Source organism: Borostomias antarcticus (genome assembly GCF_949987555.1).
Source record: "Borostomias antarcticus genome assembly, chromosome: 16".
NCBI classification, from domain to species: Eukaryota; Metazoa; Chordata; class Actinopteri; order Stomiiformes; family Stomiidae; genus Borostomias; species Borostomias antarcticus.
Window position 1 is genome coordinate 15,224,552 of NC_140249.1, and position 12,584 is coordinate 15,237,135.

At 53.4% G+C, this 12,584-nt stretch overlaps 1 protein-coding gene across 1 annotated transcript; it reads right to left on the bottom strand.

Annotated features, from left to right (window-relative positions):
- Positions 1-215: 215 nt before the first annotated feature.
- On the bottom strand, positions 216-12,220 carry lrrc56 (leucine rich repeat containing 56; the record flags this gene model as incomplete). Its single annotated transcript, XM_084451315.1, has 10 exons — positions 216-406; positions 1,113-1,318; positions 1,869-2,008; positions 2,904-2,971; positions 3,410-3,851; positions 7,510-7,707; positions 8,183-8,279; positions 9,597-9,657; positions 10,177-10,264; positions 12,065-12,220. Coding segments are annotated over 10 exons (1,647 nt in total), but the record flags the coding sequence as incomplete, so codon positions are not given.
- Between the last annotated feature and the right edge of the window lie 364 nt (positions 12,221-12,584).

Below are 12,584 nucleotides of genomic sequence, written 5' to 3' on the forward strand. Positions count from 1 at the left end.
CCAGAGTCCGGGCCGTACCGTGGGCCTCTGAGGCCGGGGCCCAGGGGGCTGGAGGCCGGCCGGCAGGGGAGGTGCGCCGTCTGGGGTCGCTGGGGGACTCTGGGCCTCACCGCCGCCGCCTCCTCCCGGCAGACCCTCTGGAGCTCCCCACCGCCCGGGTCCGCTCCGACCGAGCTCCTCCCCGCCGCTGCCCCCTCCCCGGCAGGGCTGAGGGCGGCCGAGGGCCCTCCCCCCGCCCCTCCTCCAAACGCCCGGGGGAGCCTGAGCCTGCGCGCTCGCGGTCCCGACGGCCTCCGGCCAGCGGGGGGCGCCGGGGCGCCCGGAGGGGGGGAAGGCGACAGGGTGGAGTCCGGGGAGACGGAGAGTCGGGCTACGTCCGGAGACACGGCCTCTCTGGGGAACAAATCTTTACGGAAGGAAGATGAAAGAAAACAGTGGTCAGGTGACATCATACCGCTGCTCTACTGGTTCAGCTGCCGTTATATTAGGAAAACAAATCCCAGAAAATTCAGTATTGTTAATTTAATGATTTGATCGCCAAATTTCACATCCATAAAGCTAAATTTTCTCAGTAAAGAAACAGTAAAGTTTCTCATTGATTTTAGAAAATATATTGAGTCGATTACGATGATAGGAAGTAAGAAATGTAACCATACAGTGAGCCTGGTACAAGATGTACAGAGATATTGCCTATTTACTTGAATGTTCTTGAATGTATTTTTTAGTTTTTTGTTTATTTGAGTGTATTTATTTGATATTCCAGTTGATTTGATGCCCATTATGATCCAACTGTGTGTAAATGTGAATCCCATTGTGGTCTAATAAAAACAGAAGAAGAGAATGCAGGTCCAGCCGGTCTCCCCGTGTCCCCCCTATCTCCCCGTGTCCCGCTGGTCTCCCCGTGTCCCGCCGGTCTCCCCGTGTCCCGCCGGTCTCCCCGTGTCCCCCCGGTCTCCCCGTGTCCCGCCGGTCTCCCCGTGTCCCCCCTGTCTCCCCGTGTCCCCCCTATCTCCCCGTGTCCCGCCGGTCTCCCCGTGTCCCGCCAGTCTCCCCGTGTCCCCCCGGTCTCCCCGTGTCCCGCTGGTCTCCCCGTGTCCCGCCGGATGTCTCACCTGGCGATGAAGACTGGAAGGAGGAGTCTGGAGAGGAGGCGGGGCGTGTCCAGCGACTCCTCCTCCCCTCCGCCTCCTCCTCTTCCTCCTCTTCGCCGACGGCGAGGCCGAGGCTTGCCTCTTCGTCCTCCTCTTCGTCATCATCGTCATCGCTGAGGAAGGTCAACCCCGTCGGCGGGCCCTCTCTCTCGATGGCCAGCAGGCGTCTGCAACGGACAGAGACGGACAGGAAACGGGTTGAGAGTCGGTATCTCTTCTCCCCGGCTGGTCTCTAACTCCAGCGCAGGGGTTCCCAACCTTTCCTCCCCAGAGCCCCCCACTAACTCCTGATGGAATTTGCGCCCCCCCCCCAAATCACAGTGAACGTCCAGTCTGTGTATGTGTGTATGTGCGCTAATTACATCAGGTGTAAGTTAGGGGACAATGAAGCGCTTCACCAGTGTAGCAGTAATATTAATGTTGACACGATTCATAGTCTCAGATTAATTTGTTGAACTTATATGGTATTGTAGTGACGTAAATACAAGGCTTTTTGACCCTTCATCAGATATTATCATGTATTTTGTTAAAATTGCTGTGTGACATGTCAATAACATAAATTCTTTGACAAATGTTTGTCTAGCTAATATTAAGGCCTCAAATTGTCTGAGGCCTGGCACCCCTCCTGTGATTGTTGGTGCCCCCCTAAGGGGGTCCTGGACCCCAGGTTGGGAGACCCTGCTCTAATGGCCGGCGGTGTCGGGGAGCGGGCAGTACTTGCTGTGCTGCTCCCTCCAGGCGCGGAGCTCGGCCATCACGTCGCAGCGCTGGCGCCCGTCCTCCTCCTCGGGGTCAAACGTGCGCTCCGGGACGTGGAGGGGCGGGGCCTCCGGGCCGGGGGCGGGGCCAGCCGCCTGCTGAGAGAGAGAGAGAGAGGGAGGGAGGGAGAGGTGGGAACGGACGCACAGGGGAGGGAGAGTCTGCAGAGGTTAGCAGAGGAGGGAGAGAGAGAAAGATAGATAGAGAGAGAAAGATAGAGATAGAGAGAGAGATATATATAGAGAGAAAGAGACATAGAGAGAGACAGAGAGAAAGATAGAGATAGAGAGACAGAGAGAAAGACAGATAGAGAGATAGAGAGAGAGACAGAGAGAGAGATGGAGAGAGAGACAGAGAGAGAAAGACAGAGAGAGAGACAGAGAGAGAGAGAGACAGAGAGAGAGAGACAGAGAGAGTTAAGACAGAGAGAGAGATGGAGAGAGAGAGAGAGAAAGATAGAGAGATAGAGACAGAGAGAGAAAGACAGATAGAGAGATAGAGACAGAGAGAGAAAGACAGAGAGAGAGATAGAGAGAGAGAGAGAGGGCGATGGCGGCCGAGCCGAGGTGACAGGATGACGGAGCGCCGGCGGGGACCGTCTGTCACGTCGGCACGGCCCCAGCTGCTCGCCCCCCCCCCCTCCACCCCCCTCCTCCCGGGCCTAATGATTTCCTTCTGCTACTCCCAGCGTCTCATTAAAGAGACGGCGCCGGCATAATGACCCGTCACGGCCCATCAATACCCCCCCCGATGCTCCCTCACCCTCGCCATGTCACGGCGCCGCCACGCCGACCTGGGAGCGCGCCCGGCGCGACGCCGCCGTTTTTTTTTTTTAAAAGGAGGAAGCGACATACATGGCGGGCAGATATGTGGGCCGGCCGTTCGGACGGCGAGGGATATGTAAATCGGCGCCTCGGCCCGCCCCCGTTTATGACGTCACAAAGCAGATGACTCAACACGTCGTGGGAGCGTGGATTGGCTGAGTCAACGTACGTTCGTCTTCTGGCGCCTCGCGCGGAGAGCCTGGACAGGGTTCCCGCAGAACACGATCTTCCCCGCACCTACACACACACACACACACACACACACACACACACACACACACACACACACACACACACACACACACACACATGCACACACACACATGCACGCACGCACACACACACACGCACACACACACGCCCACACGCCCACACGCACACACACACGCACACACACGCACACACACACACGCCCACACACGCCCACACACACACACACACGCCCGCACACCCACACACACACACACGCCCACACACACACACACACACACACACACACACACACAGGTTGGAGTCTAAATCATCCTACTATGATGCCTTTTGGCTCCTCCGTCTCCTGACACTGCTCCAGCATGTCCACCAGGGGGCGCTGTAGAGCAGCTATAGTTCACCACAGCCGATGGCTGACGGACAGATGGACGACACGGAGGAGGGTGGGGGGGCGGAGCCACTCACCGTGCGTCAGGCCGCTGGCGTCCGGGTCCACAGGCGCTGGGTCCGAGTCGGCAGAGCCAGGTCTGGACCCCCGGGGCGAGGGACCGGCCGACGGGGGGGGTCCGAGCCCGGCGGAGGAGGAAGAGGCCGGCCTGGCGCTGGGGGGGCGACTGGCGGGGCGGGAGGGGCAGGAGAGGCCGGCGCCGGGGCGGAGCGGGGCGGAGACGGGTCTGGGGTGGACGCCGTACGCGCCGGCCGCTGTGTCCACATACAACCCCCCCTCACCTTGCCCAATCCCAGAGGGGCTGGTGTCTCTGAGCAGCTCTCGGAGGAGAGCCCAGTCGTCCCCCATGGACCTGCCCACAGGCCCCTCCTCCTCCTCCGCCCGCACGTCGTCTAGGTAACGCATATGAGGGAGCAGGTCCCGGACGGCGGCGCGGTAGCAGTACTCCTCCCCCTCTGCCTGGGGGCGGGGCCAGAGAGAGAGAGAGAGAGAGAGAGAGAGAGAGAGAGAGAGAGGGAGGGAGGGAGAGGGAGAGAGGGAGAGAGAGAGGGAGAGAGAGGGGGAGATAGAGAGAGAGGGAGGGAGAGGGAGAGAGGGGGTGATGGCGGGGGTGAAAACTATGACGAAAATTATTCGTCAACAACCTTTATTTAGTTATCCTCACGAGACAATAGCTAAAAAATCGAAAACGAATTCATGATGACAAAAGCTATGACAAAATCCACAGACATTTTTTGTCAACAAATGACTAGACGAAAATATTAGGGAGGGACAATTTGGAGAGAGATCATGCTGAGATTTCCGTGAAAGTCGTGGCTCACACTGAAAAAACATTGAATACAGGCCAGGAGAGTGCATAGAAACGTTATTCAGTAGCTTTGTCTATCAGTCTAATACAAGTTTCCTCCAGGAGTATTTGAGTTTAGAAATTCTAGAGAAATGGTTAAATAATGCATGAAACTTTAACTAAACCCATTAAATTTTAGTCAACTAAATCTACTGTATATTTAGTTGACTAAAATCTTAATGCTATTTAGTCAACTAAAACTAGACTAAAACAATTCAGATGACTAAAATATGACTAAAACTAAATAGCATTTTAGTCAAAAGACTATGACTAAAACTAAAACATTTACTGTCAAAATCAACACTGCTCGTAGACCGATTCCTCCGACTGTATTGCCTTCTATTTGCCTGACTGAACCACCATTTTGTTTCACGTCATTATTCAGTGAACAGAACCGACTCCCATTTCAGCCTTTTTCCGAGATGGGCGTCGCCGAAGAGGGAGTCTTCAGCGATTAGCTCATCCCCTAACCAATCCCGTCGCACAGTTAAATCCGTCGTCGCATTCAAAGGATGCCGATTGGCCGGGTTGGAATTCCGACCGGGAAACCACTTTGGACGGGCGCCTTTCCAGATCCTGAATCGCATTTCAAAAATGTGAAATGTCAGATTTGGGAGCTGGAGCCAGGTTGGCCTTCCATAAGAGAAACATCCAAGCCTAGTCTGGGGTTTCCATCACATGGTACATCAGGTCCCAGTGGGGGCAGGCCCCTGGGAGAGCCCCCCCCCCCCCTGAGGGAAACCAGCAGTCCCACGAGCAGCCTCTCATCTGGAGGAAGACGAAGAAGGTCTGGAGACGGAGGATTGTGATTGGCTGACAGAACGGTTACGCTGGTTTGTCTGTGATTTGAATGGCTGATCGTTTATCAAGACGGGGTCTGATTGGAGCGGCCGAGCGAAGCCGGACCCGCGGCTCTAAGCCCAGGTGGACCAGGTGTCTACGGGGTGGCTGGACAGGAAGTGATAACAGGGCCCGGTCACATTCTGCCCTCCACAACCCATGTAGAACACAGGCTCAGTGCGCTGATAAGTGAGCGCTAATAAAACCCAATAGTCTGCTCTTTACTGGGCTCTGGACTTGTATCTGCACTGAGAGAGAACAGTGAGCAGAGAGAGACAGGGAGAGAGAGAGGGAGAGAGGGAGGGAGAGAGGGAGGGAGGGGGAGAGAGAGAGAGAGGGAGGGAGAGAGAGATCGAGAGGGAGCAATGCAGCTGAGTGATCAAATCAGAGCCGCCTTCACCAAACCGAGATGGAGAGATGAAGGGAGGGAGGGAGAGAGGGGAGAGGGAAGGAGACGTCTCCTCCCATCACTCCCATCAAGTCGCTCCATCTACTCCGGGGGAAACTTTGCTGGGTCTGTGCAAGCGCACCTTTAGGGTGGCATGAGCCTTTTGAGAGGCCAGTTCCGCTCATCCATGCAAACAGCGCGAGTGGCACTGCGCCAGTGTGTGGGGAGCTAGGGAGAGATAGAGAGAGAGAGAGAGATAGAGGGGGAGAGAGATAGAGGGAGAGAGAGAGAGAGAGAGAGAGAGAGAGAGAGATAGATAGATAGAGAGGGAGAGAGATAGAGATAGAGAGAGAGAAACAGAGATAAAGAGGGAGAGAGAGAGAGATAGAGGGGGAGAGAGATAGAGGGAGAGAGAGAGAGATAGAGAGGGAGAGAGAGAGAGACAGAGAGAGAGAAAGAGAGATAGAGAGGAGAGAGAGAAACACAGAGGGAGAGAGGGAGAGAGAGGGAGAGAGATAGAGAGAGAGAAACAGAGGGAGAGAGAGGGAGAGAGATAGAGAGAGAGAAACAGAGGGGGAGAGAGAGAGATAGAGAGGGAGAGAGAGAGAGATAGAGGGAGAGAGAGAGATAGAGAGGGAGAGAGAGAGGGAGAGAGAGACAGAGAGAGAGGAAGAGAGAGAGGGAGAGAGAGAGGGAGAGAGAGAGAAAGAGAGATAGAGAGAGAGAAACACAGAGAGAGAGAGAGAGAGAGAGAGAGAGGGAGAGAGAGAGGGAAAGAGAGAAGGAGGGGGAATAGGGAACGAGGCAGAGGGGTGTTAGTTGGGAGACGGGCGAACCCGAGGACCCCGGCGTTGCAGCAGAGCGGGGGCTGATGAATATTCAGACCGGCGTCCTCCCTCGTCTGCCCTACTTTCCTGCTTCCTGTAGCAGGGAGGCGCAAACACGCCCACTCTGGTCCCACAAACACGCCCGCTCTGACCCACAAACACACCTGCTCTGGCCTCACAAACACGCCCGCTCTGACCCACAAACACACCCACTCTGACCCACAAACACACCCACTCTGACCCACAAACAGACCCGCTCTGACCCACAAACAGACCCGCTCTGACCCACAAACACACCTGCTCTGGCCTCACAAACACACCCACTCTGGTCCCAGAAACACACCTGCTCTGGTCCCAGAAACGCCCTGGTGGGTGGAGGCTGAGAGCGCGCTCGCGGGCGCACAGAAAAGGGTTAAGACTTGTGTGTGTGTGTGTGTGTGTGTTGTATACGGGGGTGTTCCAAGTGTGCCGCTGGCTGACACAGGCCCCCCTTTGACAGGAGTGTGGGATCAATCAATCGATCAATCAATCAATCAAATCCTTTATTTAACCAGATAGGCATCAATTTCAGGTCCATTCACACACACGCTTTCATGTGTCCAGACGAGAGTCATCGCATTCGGGCCGTTATCGGCGGGGGTCCGAGAGGAGGGGCCGGGAGGGCGTGGCGGGAGGGAGCGGCTCACAGTCTGAACCCAGCGGGCCGGGCCCTGCTGGCGCCGGAGAGCCTGGCTAATCTCATTGGCCGGACGTACACACAGACACACACAGACGCACATAGACACACACACACACGCACACACACGCACCCAGCATGTGGGACTGTCCCGGCCAATTGGACAGCACTATCCCTGGATGACATAATTGTCTAGCAGCAGTCGCTGGCATCAGAGTAGCTCTTAGAGGGATGAATGGCTCAGCCCCTGAATCTGAATTTTTCGAAATGCAATTCAAGGTCTGGAAAGGCTCTCGTCCAAAGTGATCTCTCGGCTGAAATTCCAACCGGACCAATCAATCATCCTTCGAACGCGTTGTTCGAATTAAACTCCGCGACGTGATTGGTTAGGACTAATCGCTGAGGGCTCCTTCAGCGACGCCCATCTCGTGAAAACGGCTGCAACGGGAGCCTGTTCAGACTGGACAACGACGCGGGACGACATGCCGATTGAGCGTCAGGCTCGGAAGGAGGGGGTGTGTAGCGGACAGGCGACCCACCTGGGTGGCCCTCGGGTGGGGTCGCACGCACACGGGGTTCCCTTCCAGGGTGAGGGCGCAGAGCTGGCTGCACAGGCCCAGGTACTGCACCTGGACCAGGTCGTCCACCAGGTTCCCCTCCAGGTCCAGCACCTGAAGGCTCTCCAGCATGCTCACCTGACTCAGGTCCGACACGCTGTTGTAGGCCACATGTAGCTCCTGACTCAGAGAGAACATTCTAGATCAGTTGATTGCTTTGTATATGGTTTACACTTACTAGGACATTGCTTAGGTCGACGATGCATACACTGATGGAGACGACATTAGACAGGGCACAGGACAGGACAGGACAGGGCAAATACAAAACATCCCAAAAAAGAAAAACTTACAAATGCAAAATACAGTATATACAGAATGGAGTGTGGTGAGAGAGTATGTAGGGTACAATGTGCAATGTAGTGTGATGTATGTGTGATGTTTTATTTATACAATGTGTGTGCCATTGTGATACACACACACACACACACACACAATCAAGATGGCTCTACATAATCATAAAGGAAATGATGAACGATATGAACGCTGTTTGGGGGATTATAACACTGCACTGTACTTCTGAACTGTGGATTCATCTAAAGCCGTTGAGTATGTTATTCTGGATCAGACGAGTGAAGTGGAGCTCTGGTCTGTGTACCTTCAGAGAGGACAGGGAAGGGATCCCGTCCAAGTCCACCAGACCACACCCACACATCCACAGAACCTGCAGGTGGGCCAGGGTGGTCCCCAGGTCCCTGGATGCACACACACACACACAAGCGCGCACACACACACATGCGTACACACACGCACGCGCAGGAATTAAAGGCAAAGATGTAAGTGGGGGCGGCTGTGGCTCAGTAGGTAGAGCGAGCCGTCCGATGACGGCAGGGTCGACGGTTCGAATCCCGGCTCCTCCTGTCCACATGTCGAAGTGTCCTCGGGCGAGACACTGAACCCCAAACTGCTCCCAGTGAGCAGGCTACTGTAGCACCCTGCCGCCATTAGTGTGTGAATGTGTGTGAATGGGTCATTGTAAAGCGCTCTGGATAAAAGCGCTATATGAGGGCAGTCCATTTACCATTTTTAAGTGACACAGTCAGCAATGACGTAAATTGCGACACCATCTGCCCCAGCCAGGGCTCTGGTGTTGTCCTCCCGGGACCTCCACTGAACCCCCCCCCCCCCCCCCCCCCCCGTCTGAGCTTGTGCGCTGTAGTTTCGGATGCTGCGTTCCTTCCATCTGACAGCAATGACAGCACAGGTCATTAGGACAGATAGGACACTGGATGAGGCGCTGCAGCCCTGTCTGTCTGCCTGTCTATCTGCCTGTTTGTCTCTCTGCCTGTCTATCTGTCTGCCTGTCTCTCTGTCTGTCTGTCTATCTGCCTGCCTGTCTCTCTATCTGCCTGTCTCTCTGTCTGCCTGTCTATCTGCCTATGTCTCTCTGTCTATCTGCCTGTCTATCGGCCTGTCTGTCTGTCTGCCTGTCTGTCTCTCTGCATGTCTGTCTGTCTATCAGTCTTTCTATCCATCTGTCTGTCTGTCTCTATCTGCCTGTCTATCTGCCTGTCTGTCTCTGTCTGCCGGTCTGTCTACCTGCCTTCCCGTCTGCTTATGTATCTGATAAACAGTCCCATCCTTCCCACAGACGCTCTGAGATCTGCTGCTGCCCTGGGCTCAGAGGCTCCAGGCCCCTGCTTATAGGACAACAGGGATCCTTGTGACCAACAGGGGGCGCCCGTCTCTAAAGCCCAGCCCTGAACCACATCCCTGGCCCCTGCCACAGGGCAGGGCCAGAGAGGCACTGACAGGGGGCCCTGAGGGGTCCCACGCAGCTCTGGTTACAATAAAGGTGGGTTTGTAGTCAATCGTTTGAAATATCGGGCTACATGTGTTCCACCGCCACCAAACAATCTAGTCGTCGGCCGACATTTTGGACGATCGACTATAAACTTAACAGCACCCTTTGTGGGAATATGAGACGCACGCACACACACACATACACACACAGCCCATCTCCAGCTCGACGCGGTAAAACACACCGTGCATGCTGGGTATTTTCCACTCACCTGACTGACATTATCACACTGTTGTTCATTTTCAACTGCACCAGCCCGGGCAAGTAGGCACCTGCGAGATGAGGAGATAAAAGGGACACGTTCCTCTCACGTCAGAGGGAAGCCATGACTCGATTCGATTGGGTCTAAAGGACTGGCTGGCGCTCTTCCAGCCGTGCCTCATCAGACCTCTAAAACCTCCCCGTGAGCCGTTAGCCAGCCGGCGTGATTCACCCCTGGGCAGGCGAACGTCCGGCATGCCCCTACTTGTTGTGCAATCTAGTGTTGTTTTTTTCCCCATTTTCATCAAGTATAATGATGTGGTTTGCCGTTCTTTATAAGCTCAATACAGAACTGTTATGAGTTATGCTGTCGTTTCTCTCAGGCTACGGACTAATCATTAGCCTGCCTGTCGTACGGTGAATTTCCACACACATTACATAACGTCTACTCCATGTTTGGCCAGACTGTCACACGCTACTGTTACAACTGTGCACCTCTCAAGTCAATGTTACAGCTTGGCAACGCACGCTACTGTCTGTGCTACTGTGTGTAGACTTCCAGGGAATAGATAAGAGAGGTCGCCTCTTACCGAAGTTACCGAGCGTGTTTTCCCGAGTGTCCACGCACATCTCCAGGGACGACACCAGAGAGAGGTCCTCCGTGTAACTCAATGATTTCTGAGGGGTCATAAATGCAAATATCATGGTCGTAAATTCTCTTGATGAGTAAAGCCTCTAATTGATTTAACTGATCCCCACACACCCACACTTTTAGATTTTATCTGATCTCACTGCGTTTACATGATCTATGTTTTTATCCATCACTTCTTGTGTAAAGCACTATGTGCTACATTGATTTATATGAATGCTGCTATAGACATTTTAACATCGGACCCCAAAAAACATTGTGAATTCTGCACAGCTGAGAGCCGGGTGGCTCCATGTAATCTGAGTCGACAGTGTTATTTCTGTCCGTTTTCAGCAGATCCCGGTTAACAGCAGTCCGATCATTATGGACGGGAGCGTTCGAACCACCTCTGTGCCGTGATGCATCCCAGATAAATCACACCTCCCAGTGCCTTAACGGCCAGATCTCCCTGTGCTCCAGTCTCCTCTTCCCTTAGACCTATCTCCCTGTGCTCCTGTCTCCTCTTCCCTTAGACCCATCTCCCTGTGCTCCTGTCTCCTCTTCCCTTAGACCCATCTCCCTGTGCTCCTGTCTCCTCTTCCCTTAGACCCATCTCCCTGTGCTCCTGTCTCCTCTTCCCTTAGACCCATCTCCCTGGGCTCCTGTCTCCTCTTCCCTTAGACCCATCTCCCTGGGCTCCTGTCTCCTCTTCCCTTAGACCTATCTCCCTGTGCTCCTGTCTCCTCTTCCCTTAGACCCATCTCCCTGTGCTCCTGTCTCCTCTCCCCTTAGACCCATCTCTCTGTGCTCCTGCTTCCTCTTCCCTTAGACCCATCTCCCTGTGCTCCTGCTTCCTCTTCCCTTAGACCCATCTCTCTGTGCACATCCAGCACTCTCCTCCAACCCCCTAAATAACCGTGCCAGAGGCTCATGACACCCACTATAACCGCAGATGGTTGAAGCATGCGAATGTTCGTGCGCACACACACACTAATAGGCATAACAACAACAAAATAACACAATCTATAGCACTTATGGTATTATTATAAATGCAAATACTATTTTTATGTTCTGTAACAATTATGGTTAATAGGCTATTTTGAATGGTTTTCATGATCTCGCACCCCCCCCCCCCCCATTCCCCATTGATGTAGAACATAGCCTACCAAATCAATTCAAAACTTAAAGACAGAGAGGTAAAATACTATTTGTTGATTTTGAAAACAAAAGACAACCAACTAGGCCACCGTTTTACCCAGCTGTCAGTAGACTAACTTCTTGAGTATGGAATACAGACAGCAAAGAGCCAAAGTGTTGCACCTGATGCTACAGTATACCACACAACCAAAACCCTGATCCCAAACAACTTTGAGAATATACTGTAGGCATAAAATCCCAGTGGGACTATATCCCAAACATGTTGGTGCTCCAGCTCTTGTGGTATATGAAAGACAGAGGCTGTGTCCAATCTTTAATCCCTTACACCATGCTAATGGATGTGTGGAGTTTGCCATTCATCAACCCTGGGCCTCGCTGACAGGTTTATGGACATACCTCCATATGTGCGCTCAGCTCATCAAGGTCAGAGAGCACGGTAATAATGGATGTAAAATATAGTGTCACCCAGGACGGCCATGTTCATTTGGGAACGTGTCTACTACTGCTGTAAGCACTCTTTTCGGGGCACTTTGTCTCAACCTGCTATCGCTTTGCAGTTCCCACTAGCAATGACAAACTGTGACTAACTGTGTAGGTGGTCTGAAATCACAGAGGGTGATCAAGTCTACATGGATGTGTGATGTTGTGAACCAGATCTCAACACAGTGGTTGCCCCTCTGATGGGATCTCACCAGCTTTGCCGGGGAGAGGTAGAGCTCCACCAGCATGTCAGAGTCCTCGTAGGCAGCAGGGGTTGGGTTCACATGGCCTGATCCGCTCAATTCTGTGACCAGGACCCGCGCTAGGCCGGGCCGCACCAGGCCCAGAGAGTCCTGGGTGCAGCTCATCTCTCATTGACCCCTGAAAGAGAGAAGGTCTAATTAGTAGCTAGCCAAATCTGTATCTGGGAGAACTGGTAACTATGACTAGCTAGCTTTATGCAATAGCATGCTTTGTTGGAATCATCGATGCAGAGATGCATGATGTAGACTGATGGGCGTCTAGCGTGGCCATGTCCTGAACCCAACCTGTAAATAAGTCCTAGAAAACAAGCTAGCTAACGTTACAAGTGCTACTTATTAACACCTAGCTTGCTAGCTGCTGTCTAGCTAGTCAGCCAGGCTCCAACTAGGCAGCTAGACAGCTTTAGATAAGGAAATAATATAAACTCATGTTACTATTTAAAACTATATGTCTATATAATAGCGTTTA